Genomic DNA, 15,536 nt, shown 5'->3' with positions numbered 1-15,536 from the left:
GTTGTGGGGCTCCGTGGGGAATAAATGCACTTGGTGCCAAAAGCTTTACTGGAGCCTTTGCAGGTCTGTAATAGGAGCAGGGGAAAAGGCAGAGGCTGGAGCTCTGCGTTCCCAGCAACTGTGCTGGGAGTAAACCCAGGGCAAGGACAGGGTAAAAGCCATTTCCCGTCCCCTTTATTTCAACCCCCTTCCACTTTCCAGTCCCCTTTCAATTGGCTGGTGGCACCTGCTCAGCCCTAAATCATCCGCAAACGCACTGTGCACCGGAGGAGAGGGGAGAGGCCGGGGCTGGAATGCCGTCGGCACCCAGTGCTGCAGGAGGGGCAGAGCTGGTGCAGTGCTGCTGCCGGGCTGCCAAGAGCGCACGGTGCTGCGACATTGGTCTGGCTCCAGTGAAGATCCATCCCAGCCAGACTGGTGTTTCAGTGGGAAGCACAAGAACCCTCCACTGGGCAGAGGCAAGGTAATCTCCACTGCCTCCTCCTCCTCCTCCAGATCTGGCACACAAGTGTTGATTTCAAACATTTCCCCCAGGCTGGTAGCTGTGGCTATTTTTGACAAGCGCCTTCAGATTCCTGCCTTCAAGGGCCGTAAGTGGAAAAAAAGGCAGTTTCTACTTTTATTATTATAGTATAACACAGTCTTTGAGAGGGGAGAAGCAGCAGGAGCCAACATGCAAAGCAAGTGAAGTCACTGGGAACTCGAGAAAGATCACCAATACCTCAACTCAGGTAAATGCTCTTTCAAAACAGCAACACAAAAACACAAGTTTAGCGCCATTTCAAGCAACAAAACACAACCCTGACTCCACCTCCGGCTCTCCCTTCCTTTTCTTGGCACAGTCCAAAACAACCAGAGGTTTTGGTGAAGACAAGTCAGAGGTTTGAGGCTAGAGTTGAAGACTCCCAGCTCTAATTTCCTTTCCTAACTGAAGGGACCCAGCTGAATTGCAGGAAAAGCCTGCTGTCCTGTGCAAAGAATGTTGGACATTTCTGTGTGCCCATAAGCAACTCTGCCCCACGTACCATGTCCGTGCCGTAGACCGGGGAGGTCATCTTGATCTCCCAGAAGTGCTGCCCGTCTGCCAGCTCTTTGTTGCCCCGGATGGCGGCGGTGCCGCAGCTGTACTCCATGTGGAAGTTCACCTTGCGGTTGTCGCAGCTCAGCAGGGTGGCCGTCGACTTATTCAGGTCGTCCCACACCCAGTCGAAATCTGTTCAGCAAGCACAGAGGGGACGAGGGTGGGCAAAGACCCTCGGGCAGCAATCCCCAACCAAAGCACAGGCCGACGTTTGTTTTGAAGGCCTGGTGGTAACTTAATTTTTTTTACTGTTTAAGAGGGTAAAACCTAAGTTGTGCACACTGGGGAGTTGTTTAAGGCCCGAACTATCCTGCAGTGTCCCACTGGGGATGGTTCAGTGCGCTGACCCTGAAGCTGTCAGCATTCACCACTTCCCATTTTGCCTAACATGAGCCACACATGCTGTGGTAATCTCCATCCTTGGAGATTTCCAGAACTCCATAGGACAAGGTCCTGAACACTCTGATCTAACTTTGAAGCTAGCCTCTCTTTGAGCAGGGGTAGGACTAATGACCTTCCAACGTCCCTTAGGACAAGGAATCCTTGCAGTACAGCTTGGTTCTTGCTCACCTGGCCTGCATCCAGCCTTTTGGCCAAAGGGGCTTCACCTCTCCATCTAGGAAGGTCTTCACATAATCCTCTAGAGACTTAGCCTTATTCTTGTCAAGGTTATAACCATCCAACTTAATCTTCACCAAGTGGCAAAGCAGCTCCCTGAAGAACAGGAAGATTTCAAATACAGTTACGCGGATTAACTTTCCCCGGTGGGAGGTCATTCTGTTTATCCAGGGCTGGATAAATACACCAAGGCACGCCTGGCTCTGCGTAACACCTTGCTAATAAAACCGACCCTGCACTGCCTCTGCAGGAAAGAGGAAGGGAAAGGCACGTTCCTCGCTCGCTGTGTGCACGCACATCGATGTGCCGCGGGACAAAACCCTTGCTACCCCTTCCCATTTTCATCTCCCGACACAGCAGAGGGACCAAACCACTGTCAGATTACAGGCTTCATTAACAACCGCAGACCTGAACCTCTCTGCAGACCTTCGTGCTGAGAAGCAACGAGAAGGCAGGAAATGAAGCTTGCTTTGCTCCCAATGAATCAGCCATCTATGGAGCAGCCCCCCAGTTTGTTACAGAATAAGATGAAGACGACAGCAGGATTGATTCTCATTTGATCCTTTGTCACTCTCCCCCTCACCCAGCACTCTGTTCTCTGTCAGACCCCTGGCTGCCAGGGGCAGCAATCCCCATGAGCTTTAACTGCTTTCACAACCAGAATCCTGTCTTGTTAAGGGGCAAGTCTGCAGAATTTCAGTCAATCAGCAGAGTTCCATCTTTTCCCAAAGATCTGTCCCTCTCTTTTGGCCTCGGCACAGAGCCTTCTTAGCACTTCCTCAGAGTTGGCCTGTGCTTCATGACAGAAGCCTGCAGGTCAGAGGGACCCTGCTGAGAAGAGCTACAGATGCGTAACAAGCAAGGGAGGAGCTTACTTGGCAAACTTGGCCTGAGTATGGGCTTGGAATTCCTCCTGGTACTTGGCCATCTGCTCTGGCATGGCCCTTCCAATGGCTTCCTTTAGCTTCTGTAGAGGTTCCTTCAATCGGCCACCCTAGAGCAACCACAGAACAGACTCAAGCTCCACGTGGCCTGTGCCAGCCAAGACACCCCGATCTGGCAGGTCGAGACCCTGCCACTTCCAAATCCACATCACCAGATGTGGTGCCTGAACCATGCTCAGTAGAGGACACCACCACGTTAGGGAGACAACAGCTGTGCTCTGGAGAGCAGGGGCAACACGCACACGAGACAAATCCACTCACCTGCTCATAGAGGTAAAGCTTACGGGCACGCTTGACCAGAGTGTCCTTACTGCACGGGAAGAAAGCAGCCAGGTGGGCGTACACCCCTGACCGGATCTGGCTGTTCAGCTCCCGGGTCTGCAGCTCTATGCTGAAGAACAAGACAAACACAGCGCTGACCAGGGACCGGGCAGGGGTTCTCTAAGCAACATAAATGCAACTCTGATGTGACCTGGGGAGCTGGAGGCAGGGAGAGGGGGACAAAGTACAAGCCAAACTATGTGACTGTTCTTTAGGTTTTAGAATCAACAGACTCAAGCCCTTTAACCCAAAGAATGCCTTTTAATCTAGTTTCAGAGTATCTGGAAAAGGAACAAAAGGATGACAGCAGTCTCGTGTATTCTGCAGTTCTTTCTGGCAGCTGAAGTGCACAGGGCAGGCAGGCCTCCTGGGAGGGATGGCGGCTGCTTGAAATCCTGCTCCAAGCCCATCCCAACAGGGTCGCTCCCATCCTCCACATCAGGAAAGGGACTCCCTTCTGGGGATTCACTGAGGAGCCGCTCCAGGTCCAGGTCAGTTAACGAGTCCATAGCCGTCGCTGCCTGAAGCAGGTCGTTATCACTGGCGTGGCCGAACAGCGAGAGCAAAGGGTCGGGCATCGCCTCCGCCTCCCTTGGGGCTGGAGGTTCTGCTGGTGAAGGAGTTGCCACTTTCTGCTCCTCATCTTTTTTCTTCTGAGCATCCTTCTCCTTCTGAAACTTCTTCAGCATCTCCTTTACACTAAGAGCGCCAGAGTATTTCTTCTTCTTCTTCTCCTTACTTGCATTTAATGCCATAAAACTGTAAACAAAGTATGGAAGAGGAAAGGGAACTGAAATGAATATAAGATGAAGGGGAAGAGAGGAGGGTACCTTCATCCCAGTTCACTTCAGCCACATGCACCAATCCCCCGGAAAGTCCTTAGCCCCTTAACCAATGACACCAGGAAAAAGATTCTATTGCCTTTTAAGGTCCCACTGCTTGTTCACATTGGAGAAGATGAGGCTGAGGGGTGACCTCATCACAGTCTGCACCCTCCTCACGTGGGGGAAGCCAAGGGGGAGGTGCTGATCTCTCTGGTGACCAGCGATAGGACACGAGGAAATGGGATGAAGCTGCACCAGGGACAGTTAACGCCGGATATTAGGAAAAAGTTCTGCACCGAGAGGGCAGTCGGTCACCGGAACTGGCTCCCTGGGGAAGTGGTCACAGCACCAAACCTGTCAGAGTTCAGCGAGCGTCTGGACAACACTCTTAGTCATATGGTTTATTTTTAGGTTGTCCTGCAAGGAGCAGGGAGTTGCCTTGATGATCCTTATGGGTCCCTTCCAACTTGAGATATTCTATGATTCTGTGATCCTATGGTCGTACCTGGGATTTAAGGATAAGACTGAAGTCCTGACACTTCACTTGGTATCAGATGCCCTAAACAACACAAGGCATTTTTATTCAGTTATCTCTTTTTTTCGTAACTTATCTATCAGGCATTCACTTACCCAACTTTAAATTTTAAGTTTCAGTTCCTTTTCTGTAAACCTCTGTGCTATCTGAATGCATTTGTCCCATCACTCATACGTCAGATTTAATAACTGTTGCCCATGAAACAACAGCTGAGGAATGTTGGAAAGTTGGATGACGTTTAATGAAACTGCCCTAAAGCAGATTCTCCTGGAGCAGAGGAAACTATACCCATCTATTGGAAACTGGGGAGACTTGAGGATACATGACACTGCTGTTCTGGACACTTCTCTGCCTCTCAATTCAACTTCACAACTGATTTGTGCCGTGGCTTCCATTTTTAAGGTCTGGAGTGTAGATGCCCTCCACAGAGCAACCATCTCTCCACCCATGCCCCCTGCTCTAAGGATCCCAAGCTAAAGTTCTTCGCAGCTGAGCAACCTGAAATTGAGGGGAAGCAGAAAAGCTCATACAACCACTCACAACAGAGGCAAGGCTGCCATGGTGCAAGACTCAAGCTGATGTACAGGTCATTCCTCACTGCAAAGCAGTGACAGAGATTAAACCATCTCCAACGAGCTATGCTCTTATTTAGCTATGTGCATTATTCCAGCAAGGAAGTATAGGAAAGGCACTAACAACTAGAGCAGAGGAACTGAAGCAAGAGAGAGTTAGCGTGACAGCAGCTAGAGGCTTTTTGCCTATTCAAGTCAGGAGAGCAAATTCCTTTTGCTTCTCTTCAGGCTCTCCAATACCTGTTCCCAACATCAGTGCCTAAACAGAGCTCCAAGAAACAACAACGTAACAGCTAGCTGTGCCCCTCTTTGCTCGGACACTCTTGCTGCATGGCAGTGCTCCTTCCCCAACTGTCACCTGCCTTTTTTCTCCCACTTTGGAAGCAGCGGCAGTTCACCTGCTGCTGTTGATGCAGCACACACTCCAGCCACCCCACACTGCAACAGCTGCTACTGCAGCATAACAAATGCCACCTGTAACCCTGAAGCAAGATGTCGAGCAGCAATTCCCTCTTCCTCCTTACCCAGCTTTTGGAAACTTGGACTTTTTGGATTTCTTCTCCTTGTCATAAGAATCATCTTTCTTCTTCTTCTTCATTTTTTCACCTCCATCTTTCAACTTCCGCTTCTGGAGGGGGTTAAAACCAAGTCACAATCAAAGCATCTCCTACAATGCTACCTGCAGCCCCACAGCCACTTTGGGCCCTCTCCCAGGAATGTGAGGACAGCTCCTTCCCCACTGGACACATTAACCCAAAACCAGACATCTGTCACCATGGTTCTGGCACACCCTGTCTTCAACATTTCACAGCACAAGCAGCTTTTATGCTACAGACGATCCCATCAATAAAGGGGAAGGGATGCCAAGTGCTCCAGCCGTTTCCCCTCTAGCTGCCTGGCTTCAGCATTATGAAAACAGGGCTGGCTCCAACAGACATTGCCACCAAAGAGAAGCGCTGGTTTCTCCATCCCCACAGTGCTAAGCGACCTTTCAGGGTGACAAGCGGCTGCTGTCACCTCTGCTCTGCTCACCTTGGGACACTTCTTCATCTCTTTAAAATAGTCATCTTCAGATTCAGATGCTGACCGAAATTCTAGTATTCCTGAGTTGATGTAAAACCCTCCATACTTCGTAGTAAGAGAAGCCGGAACAAACTCATCATACTGGAAAAAACAGAGAACAATCTGTTGCCACTGTAAGCTCTGTTACCTTACTCCGTAGCTGAGCTGCTTGGAGAATGGAGCTGGATTTGTGCTCCCCCAGGAACAGCCGGGGCTGTGGACACGCCAGCTAACCAGCAAGCTCCTGCCACACGGTTGCCCCAGGATCTCTCGATCCCCAGCCCTGGCACACTCCTGCCTTGCACCCAGGTCAGGGTCTCCCCCGGTGCCAGCTCAGCCCCCCAGGGAGCTGCTTTACCCACCCTCACGCCTGCCCCGTACTCACTGCTTCAGAGTTATCGATGAAGGAGTCAGATTCGTCGTATCCATACCCCATATCAATCAAGTCCTGAATACGGTCCTTTCTGCGTCTCTTGCCACCCTAAGCAATAAAAGATTGACAGTGTGTTCACCTTTCTTTTCCAGTTACCATGGGGATAGCCCCAATACAGGACACTGACATTGGCTCCCGTGCAGAAAATGGAATGGTATCTTTTTTTTTTTTCCAAGTAGCAGCAGAACCAAACCAGCATTAGGTGGTTGAGAGCTGAACAGCATTGTCCATAGTAAGGCATAACATAATAGATAGAAGAAAAACATACATATTTTTCTTCAAACTTCCTAGCAAGAGCCTCCACTTCATGTCTTTCATTTTCATCATCATTAAAGGCATCAGCAGGGTCTTCCTTCTGTAGAAGTAAGAGAGACAAAAACATCAGAATCAGTCCTGTCACACTGCCACAAAAACATCGTGCATGAAACCCATCACAACTAGAGCACCCACGCAGAAGCTCAGACAAATTAACCTTCAGCACAATACTGGGTTTTGAGTGCTCTCCCAGCTAGTTCTGTACCTGCCTCTGACCCTCCCAACTCTCAGAAAAAAAAAAAAAAAAAACAAAAATAAGCAGCATGAACCATCAACTGACTGCTAAACACTTCTGAAGCAGCAACAGTAAAAAAAAGTAGAATCCAATCAACTTTCTTTTCATAGAAAAACAACCACAGAACAAAGTTCAGATGCTACACAAGGTTGTGTGGCATCACATCCTGACGAATGGCTTTCAACCAGCAAACAGAATTGACAGGCAACACCTGAAAGCACCATGACCACCACAGTGGGAGAGACGCCAACCACTGTGGTGCGAATATGGAAATATTCATGTGCAGTAGAGCAGGGTCCCAAAAAAGATACAGCCACATTCTCTAGAAACATCCCTCGATTTGATGCTCTTTCAGAAAGAGCTCCTCATAGCTGCTAGCAAGCCAAGTACCAAAAATCACTTGAGATCAAGCAACTCCAAACTAAGCGAGCATTTCATCCCACGCTCTGCCACCAACACGCCACCTTTCTGATGTGAAATTCCAGCCAAGGCAAAGAAGTGGCCAGACCACAAGAACCCCTGCCTGGATGCCAGTTCTCCTGCCTGCAGGATGCCTGAACACCCTCCTGCCACCTCACAGCTAAGACACAACCAACTCTCAAAACAGCATTAAGCAGCAATACTGAAAAAAAGCCTCTGAAATCTTCAGATACGACACAGGTTCCCCACTGGCCATGAGGACACTTACCTTGTCTCCTGAAGAACCACCTTTTACTTTCGCTCGACAGCTCTTCAGAAGATCAGGGTAGAAAAATTCTGGACAACGCTTGTGATCCGGCTCAAAGAGAGTAAGTGTGATTCGAACAGCTGTTGCAGCTGGTTCAGAGTCCTGGGGCTGCTCTCCATCATCTTTCCGAGACCTTTTCAAGAAGCTGCTGCTCAGTGGACCATGGAGAGTGGTGAACGAAACCCTGTGGGGTTCTGTCATGGCTATGGCCAAGTCTTACCAGTCCTCATGGCATAGTTCCCATTGCATCAGAACAGGTCTGCCCCAGCTGCCCAGATATGGATTTCACCAGCTGGTTAAGGGTAACTGAGGACGTTGGCAGTGGCACAACTGACTTAGTTCTGAAGTTTTGTTGGGAAATGACAAAGGCCTGTGCTGCTAGCGCTTGCTGCAATCATTAAAGAGAAAGAAAGAAGTCAATCCTCGAACCAGAATTCCCTCCAACGTTGGCAGCCCCCATGTTGTCACTTCTCGCCACCCCCACGTCTCCACCTTCACACCACACCGCTCCATTTCCACGGGCTGAAGGAAATGCAGCTCTCGAGGAAACCAAACGACCCCACCAGACTTGCTGGGACACGGCCCGGCAGCGCTGGGCAGCAACGCCGGCCTGGGCTGCACCGCCCCGAGCCAGGGCTCCGCTCCGGCCGGCAGCTCTCCCGCCGGCCCGGACACCCCCGGCCCCCGCGGGGGACTGAGCCCGGGGGCCGGCCGCGCCGCCGGTGGGAGCCCCGGCCGCAGGGAACCGGGGCCCCGGTGCGGAGGAGACACCGAGGCCGGCCGCGCTGAGGGGGAGCGGGCCGCGGGGCTGAGGGGAACCGGGGCCCTGGCGCCGAGCGGGGGGTGCTGGAGCTGAAGGAATGGGGCTGAGGGTGGGCAGCCGGGGCCGAGGCTGAGGGGGGAAGCTGAGGGGGGAAGCTGAGGGGCGCGCCCGCCCCGCACTCACAGCCGCCGCCGCCGCCGCCGCCCGGCTCTGGGAGCCGCTGCCCTCGCGCTGGAGCAGGCTGGCATCGCAATGCCACGCGCCCAACCGACGCCGGCCAAGCCCACGTGACTGGGGCGGGCCCACCCGCGCGGCCCTCGCACGTGCGGCCGCGGCGGGGCCGAGATGGCGGCCGCGGGCTGAGGCCGGCGCGGGGCGAAGCCGCTTCCCCAACGGCGCTGGCTCGCGGCCCCCTCAGCGCGGCGATACCCGCCCAGGCGGCGGCCAGCACCCCCTTCCCACCCCTGGGGAAAATAACCAGTTGGAAAGATGAGGGGATTCCAGCGTTTATTATTAAAGAAAAAAAAAAAAAAAAAAAAAAAAAAAAAAGGCAAGTGGATGAATTCAGGGAACAAATGGAATCTGCAGGCAGGAGGAGCTCTGGCTGTGGCAGCTGAGGAAAGCCCTAGTCGCCAGCGGGAGATCTCTGTCCCCTCTGCACTCGTTCCTGTCACGGCTGGCGCTGCCCTGCTCAGCACCAGTCCCTGGGGCCAGCGCAGAGCACAGGAGAGTTGACACTGCCCCCACAGAACTGCACGGCCCCCCCAGCAGCTCCAGGAAAGCTGTGCGGGGAGCTCAGACACAGCACAGCTCAGAGGGGTTCGACGTTCCAGGGAGAGCTCGCAGCAGGTTCAAGGTGGTGTCTAAAATATTCCAAACCACATTTCCAGCAGGGAAGCTCCACACTCAGATGAGGGAGATCTCGGGTATCTCCCAAATCTCAGTGCCAGGAGTCCAGAGCCTGCACTGCACAAGAGACAGGACTAAGCAGTCCTCCTCATCCTTCCTCAGCTCAAAATCTACGAATTCTTCCCCACCTCGCTCCCCCCCGTCTATTCCTGTGGTTTGCACAGTGCTGCTGCTTCACTAGCATGTCAGTCGCCACAGAGGGACAGTGTGAGACTGACAGTGCTGGGTCAGGCCGGGGCCATGCAGCCAGCAGCAGAGGCCCACAGAGATCCAAAGCAGCCCTGGAGAAGCCACTTCCCTGCTCCCAACTCCCAAAGCCAGGAACCAGAGCCAGAGAAACTGGGCATATAACAGCATTTGGTGAATCTTCCTTCCACGGACTCGCTAATCACATTCTGAAGCCTGGTGAACTTGTGCCAGCCCTGGCATGCAGAGCTCCTACCACAGGAGAGAGCAGCTTGTCCAGTCCTTCATTCCTTGTCTTGAAATGAGCTCTTACCCCAGGGGGGGGAACTTTCCCCTTTATCCCATAGCAGCCTAATTCTTTAACAGCCTGTCACGTGAAGTGGTTAAGGCAGAAAATCTGAGTGATAACCAATTCACCACTATCAGTCCAGTCGGGTTCAATATATTAAACTGTTACGATTTGGATACACTGATAGTGGACTGCACCTTCAGTCTAGTCGTGCTCACGAACTAGCACGGCCACTCTTTGGTCGCGTTTGGTGAGAAACCAAAATGACTACCTACTTAAATGCTGCAGTTAAGTGACAGATCTAGAAGTACTTATGATTGCTGGTGATAAATACACTGTCTGCAAAGTACATGCAAATAAGAGTATATATAAAGCACGCAACAAAATTATAGCAAAACAGCCAGGCTATGAAAATGGCAAAGAGACTTTCTAGAAAGATTTCTAAGTTCTTAAGTCTTATCCAAAGGTGTCCCTGTGAGGAGGGAAAGAGGCACAGCCCATCGACTGATCCCAGAAGTTCCTACGATGGTGTCTTTCCCCCACCTTCCCCAGCCTATTTTTATACTGTTTTTTACCTTCAAGGTAGAGTTTGAGTGACTCTAGTCATAAATACCTTTATTATGATGGGTGTAAAATTCTCTCGCCTCACATTTAAAGTTATAAATTATGAAAACTCAGGGCGCAGACTCAAAGAGGAGCGGTCGCACCTTGGAGGCAGGTAGCCTTTGGGCTGGAGGTGTGTTTTGGTATTATAATGACATTGTAATGAGCAAAGTTCGCACAAAGGACAGCATTTTATCAAAATCCAACAGGAGGTTGGCTCAGGGGTGGTCAGTGTGCAGCTTATCAGGTCTGTGGTACCACCTCGTTCCCGTACCTGCTCTACCACCACAGGGGGAGACCGTGAGCTCTCCAGCCCGCTTCGCTCCCCGTGTTGCTTTGCAAGCAATATTGTCCCGGGAATCACAGATGACGTGGTGGATTCCTCGCATACCAGCTGCAGCTGTATTTTACACTAGACACCTTTTGATTTTATACCTTTCCTTAATGTGTGAACAATGCTGTATTGTGGCCATTTTAGTAATTATTCCACACAGCCTTTGGTGAAAAACCTTATAGAAATGCAGGTGAATTATATCGATAGCATCACCTTGTAGCAACCAGAGCACCTCTCCCAGCAGCAAGGAGCACATGTTCTCCGGTGCCAGACAGGTCAGAGCACACAGGAACAGGCACAGAGCCCAGTTTTCACTTCAAGAAAAAATCACCTTGAGGTACTTGGGATTTAAGAGGCTGCAGCAAACAGAGCAACAATACCAACTACTCACTATAGCAGAGAGAAAAAAAGAAACAGCTACTCTTGCAGGGATCTGAACTGCTGTTGCACACAAAGAGCAGCTCCTAGGACACCCCACCCCCCCCACTGACACGCAGAACAGAAACCCCCACAGCACCCAACACCGCAGCAGGATCCACAACCAGCCCAAGTGGCTGCGATGAAATGGATGGAAATGCCCTGTGCCCAGGAAGATGCCCTTCCCTCGGGCGGCTCTTGTCACGCGTAGATCCAGTGCTCGGCCGTGTCCTCCCAGCACATCAGCTCCTCCGGGCGGAACCAGAGGGAGATCTCCTGTCGAGCACTCTCAACTGAGTCGCTGCCATGGATCACATTCCTGTGGAGAATAAGAAAGGGAACAGCTGGCACTAAGCAGAGAAAGGCAGAAGAGGAAAGCTACAGTTTGGAAAATTTCACCATGACCAATTTATTTAAACCAATTGAGCCAATCACATCCTACAATATTCTTTCCCACTGCAGAGCCCTCTTCCTTCCAGCTCAGGGGCTGTTCGTGGTTACACTGAACATGGCTTAGGTCATGAATGTGCAGGAGCTGCCAGCCCCCAAGCACTCTTTCCTCCCACAATGAGGAACCATTTATTTGCTACAGGAGCTGCAAGTGGCTGTTGACCTGGGGTTTGCTTTCTTTTTACGTCAGTCATCCACCTTTTGGCTCCAGATTTCTCCCCTTCTGTCAAAGTAGGTCCACTGAAGCAAATTTGTTATCAGACACCGTGGAACATAAACCTAAGCCAGGAGAGTTCAATAACAGTAGCATCTACCCCAGGCCTGCTGCAGCCACCCAAGGTCACCACCTGCAGATCTTCACCAGTGAAGAGACCTAGCACACGTAGAGGTCCTGCTTGGCTTTTGTTACAGACTCGGATGCCCGGTGGAGCTAGAGCAGCTCTCCAGGTGTCCTGCTCCCCCAGGGAAGGGCTGAGAGGGCACTTCCCCTCCTCTTCACAGCCTGACAGTGCTGATTCCCCAGAGGAAAAGACAAGCAAACCCACCTGCTTTCATCAGAGAAGGCCTCAGGAGGCAGGAAAGACCCAAGGCCAGGCTCCTCCCTTCTGGCAAAGCCAAACCCAGGAGGCAGAGGGCAGCTCATCCTGCCCAAGGCTGCTCTGCAAGCTCCTAGAGGGAGACAGCTCTGATCTGAGCACAGAAGGGAGAAACTCTGCTCTGCAGATGCAGACTCATGTGGCTCAGGGAGGCCTTGCACAGAAATGCCTGGGCAGGACAGCCTCAAATACTGAGGGAGCGAAAAGCCAAAGCTCTCACTTGCTGACTTCAACGCAGAAGTCTCCTCGGATGGTGCCAGGCCTGGATTCGGCTGGGTTTGTCTCCCCGATCATTGTGCGAACTGTCCTGACCACATCCAAGCCCTGCCAGACCTACGTGACAGCAAAACAAGAATCAGCTTCCACAACACCCCCAGCTGATCATATAATCTGTCTTCTAAATTCCCCATCCGATCCACCCTGGTGAGAGACAGAGAAGCATCTTTCTGTAAATAGTCTTCAAAAGTTGATTTTTGGAAAGTAATTAGAATTATCTGTGGATTTAATTTACCACAGAAAAAGTGCCTGCAGCTTAGTCCAGCTTCGAGAGCCTCTCTGAAGAGAAAGACCACCTTGTTTCCATCATACTCCAAGCCAATGCTGCTTAAACATGGCACTTACTTTCTGCTCCTTGGTTCCAGAGAACCTGGCCAGCACTCACCATGGCCACCACAGGCCCAGAGCTCATGTACTTCACCAGCCGGCTGTAGAAGGGACGGTCACGAAGGGCGATGTAGTGCTCCTTCAGCAGCTCCTCCGAGGCCTGAGCACAAAGAGCACAAAGCATCATCTGTTCTGAGCAGGTGGGGATATTTGGGGCCCGAGAGATGCGGGACAAGCTGGGCAGTGCATGTTGCAATTAAGCTCCTGCACAGATGCTCGACTTCCAGGGCTGGAAGTTTTGCTGAAGCCTGACACAAGGAGGGGAGAAGTTTCTAGGTCAGGGGAGCACCACCTGCCAGCTAACAACCACCGCGTACGAGAGCCCCGGAGCGCGGACACAGCGAAGGGCGTGCATGGCTCCCCACGGCCCGAATCAGCCCTCCAGAAGCAGTTTCGGCACCTGGCTGCCGACACCCCTCCCGCCCTGCGAGGATTTGGTGCCCGGAATGACAACAGCAGGCTGCCTAAAGCGGGGGAGGCAGGCCGCGACCTGCCAGGCCCGCTCCCCCCCCCCCCCCCCCCCCCGCCGCTCACCTGCAGCAGCTTCAGCCCCACCAGCTGCAGCCCCTTCCTCTCGAACCGCCGGATGATCTCCCCGACCAGGCGCCGCTGGACCCCGTCCGGTTTGACGGCCACGAAGGTGCGCTCGTTGGCCCCGCCGCAGGCTGCGAGGGGAGAGCGGAGGCGTGAGGGAAGCCCGACCCGGGCCGGGCCCCCCCCGCCGCACCGGCCCTGCCCGCACCGGTCTGGAAGAGGCTGGCGAAGAGCCCCAGCACCAGGCAGATCATGGCGGCGCCGCTCTTAAAGGGGCCGCGCCCCCGCCCCGCCCCGCGCTCGCAGCGCCGCCCCGCCGGAACGATCGTGCTGGGGGGCGGGGGGGGGGGGGGGCCGGGGGGCAGACGGACACGACACCCCCTAGAGCTTCCGGGCCCCACGCAGCCCTCCGGGCGTTTAGGAGCCTCTTTTAGCTGCGTTATCGCAGTCGCTGCTGTCGCGACTGCAGCGGGCGGCTGCTCTCCTCCCTGCCTTGTCCCGCGGGGCCGTGGAGAGAGGATGAACCCCTCCAGCTCCGCGGCTGACAGGGTCAGGCCGGCACCTCTGGAAAATCAGCTCTTAAATTTTCCGGGCCTTGTTGCCGAAGGGCAGCGCTTCAGCCCTGGAGGGCTCTGGGAGCTCGGCTTTATAGAGTCGGTGTTTCTGATCTAGCTTGGGGGCAGCGAGCTCCCGCCTGGTAAATCAGTCATGTCCTCAAGGGTCGTTACAAATTGATCAGAAGACCTGCAGTCCAGAGCTCGACCGCCTGCTCGGGCTGGACGATGTTACCCGCTATCTGGAACGTCCCTCTTGGTTAAGCTCCGACGTAAGCCTCTGGAAATCCCAGCACCTGAAATACGTTCTCCAGATGCCTCGCAGAGTGTTGGGTCTGCTTCCAGAGCTGCTCCGCCTGCTCAGGGAGGATGTTCAGGGTATCGGGACCCCGTAGGTCACAGCAGAGAGCTTCGTCAGCGGATAATGAGGTGGCTTATTCCGTGGCGCTGGCCACCAGCACGTCCCTGGCTCTTTCCTGGCACTTCCAAGTGCCGCTGCTGATCCCCTGGCACATTGGACTGCCCGGAGCGTGTTTCCAGTCCCCTGTCCCGGGGGGAGCGGGGCTGCCAGCCCATTCCTTGCCCTGCAGCTTGCCTGGGGTGTCTGGGTGGGTTTCCCCCTTGGGGGCAGAGTGGTGGATGTGACAAGTGTGACGCTGCGTCCTGCTCCCCAGCGGCTTGAATCCAAGCTGCAGCTCATCCCTGTGCACATGTAATTAGAGCCGTAAGCAATGTATCTTGAATTGCTCTCTTCATTAGCATCTGTCGTGCACCACTTTTTGCTAATTACCACTACCCTTACGCTACGCGTTCGTTCCACATGCAAATTGCTAGCAGCAAGATTTGTTTAACTAAGCATGTTTTTTCAGGAAACGTGTTTTGTATCCTTAAATGTTCTGTTTAGAGACTTGTTGATCTGCTTGCTCTCCTCCATGCAGATCTTCGGCAGGTTCTGTTGGTTCTCTGAATGGCAGGAATCCAGCTGCTTTATCCAACACAGGTTTTGAGTAAATTATTACCACGTTTGCACCAATAAGATAATTAGAAGTCAGGTTCTGGGGGCCCATAGCATGGTTTTGCCTGAAGAAGACTGTCCCTGTTTGCTCCAACACAGTCCTGTTGTGCTTATTATTCTGCCAGTAAAAAAGTCTTTGTAGGACAAATACTGTTACCTGTCTGTTGTGGAATTTGCTGTGAAGTCCTGTGTACAGCTGCTGCTCAGGAGGTGGTGGAGGTTCCAGAAGGGTATTTTTGCAGCCTTTTTCCAGGTGAGGGATCCCATTTGAGTGAGCTCAGCCTGGTGAGGCAGGCTGGCTGATCTAATGCACAGCCTGCCAGAGAAAATGTCGTGTGATTTTCACTTTAAAAACTACACCGTAGCAATTACATCAGCACCCACCAAGTCCTCAGAGTTCCCGTCCCTGGGTTTCACATTCCCCTCTGCCCCCGTGCTAATCAGTTTAGCTCTTGCTCATCTCTTCTGCCCCCATGCCTGCCTAGGTCTCAACCCTGTTCCTGCCTTCCCTGCCCTCCTCTCCACCCCTCACCTCACTGCACCAGCCACAGGCTTT

The 15,536-nt window shown here is 52.8% G+C and overlaps 2 protein-coding genes across 2 annotated transcripts; both read right to left on the bottom strand.

Moving 5' to 3' along the window:
- Nucleotides 1–679: 679 nt before the first annotated feature.
- Nucleotides 680–8,496, bottom strand: LOC116963006 (ubinuclein-1-like). Its single transcript, XM_042798963.1, has 10 exons — nt 7,629–8,496; nt 6,659–6,745; nt 6,343–6,438; nt 5,928–6,059; nt 5,420–5,523; nt 3,270–3,723; nt 2,905–3,084; nt 2,575–2,693; nt 1,652–1,795; nt 680–1,213 (listed from the first exon to the last, which is right to left on the bottom strand). Exons 1-10 carry the CDS (start codon nt 7,866–7,868, stop codon nt 1,183–1,185), a joined length of 1,587 nt encoding a protein of 528 aa, XP_042654897.1. The 5' UTR covers nt 7,869–8,496; the 3' UTR covers nt 680–1,182.
- Nucleotides 8,497–10,412: 1,916 nt separating this feature from the next.
- Nucleotides 10,413–13,718, bottom strand: NME3 (NME/NM23 nucleoside diphosphate kinase 3). Its single transcript, XM_042798589.1, has 5 exons — nt 13,620–13,718; nt 13,412–13,542; nt 12,876–12,977; nt 12,435–12,547; nt 10,413–11,487 (listed from the first exon to the last, which is right to left on the bottom strand). The coding sequence occupies exons 1-5, from the start codon at nt 13,663–13,665 to the stop codon at nt 11,370–11,372; spliced, it is 510 nt and encodes a 169-aa protein (XP_042654523.1). The 5' UTR covers nt 13,666–13,718; the 3' UTR covers nt 10,413–11,369.
- Between the last annotated feature and the right edge of the window lie 1,818 nt (nt 13,719–15,536).

This window comes from Tyto alba, unplaced genomic scaffold (assembly GCF_018691265.1).
Source record: "Tyto alba isolate M040663 unplaced genomic scaffold, T.alba_DEE_v4.0 Super-Scaffold_28, whole genome shotgun sequence".
In the NCBI taxonomy this organism is placed as follows: Eukaryota; Metazoa; Chordata; class Aves; order Strigiformes; family Tytonidae; genus Tyto; species Tyto alba.
This window is presented reverse-complemented; position numbering and strand designations above follow the sequence as displayed.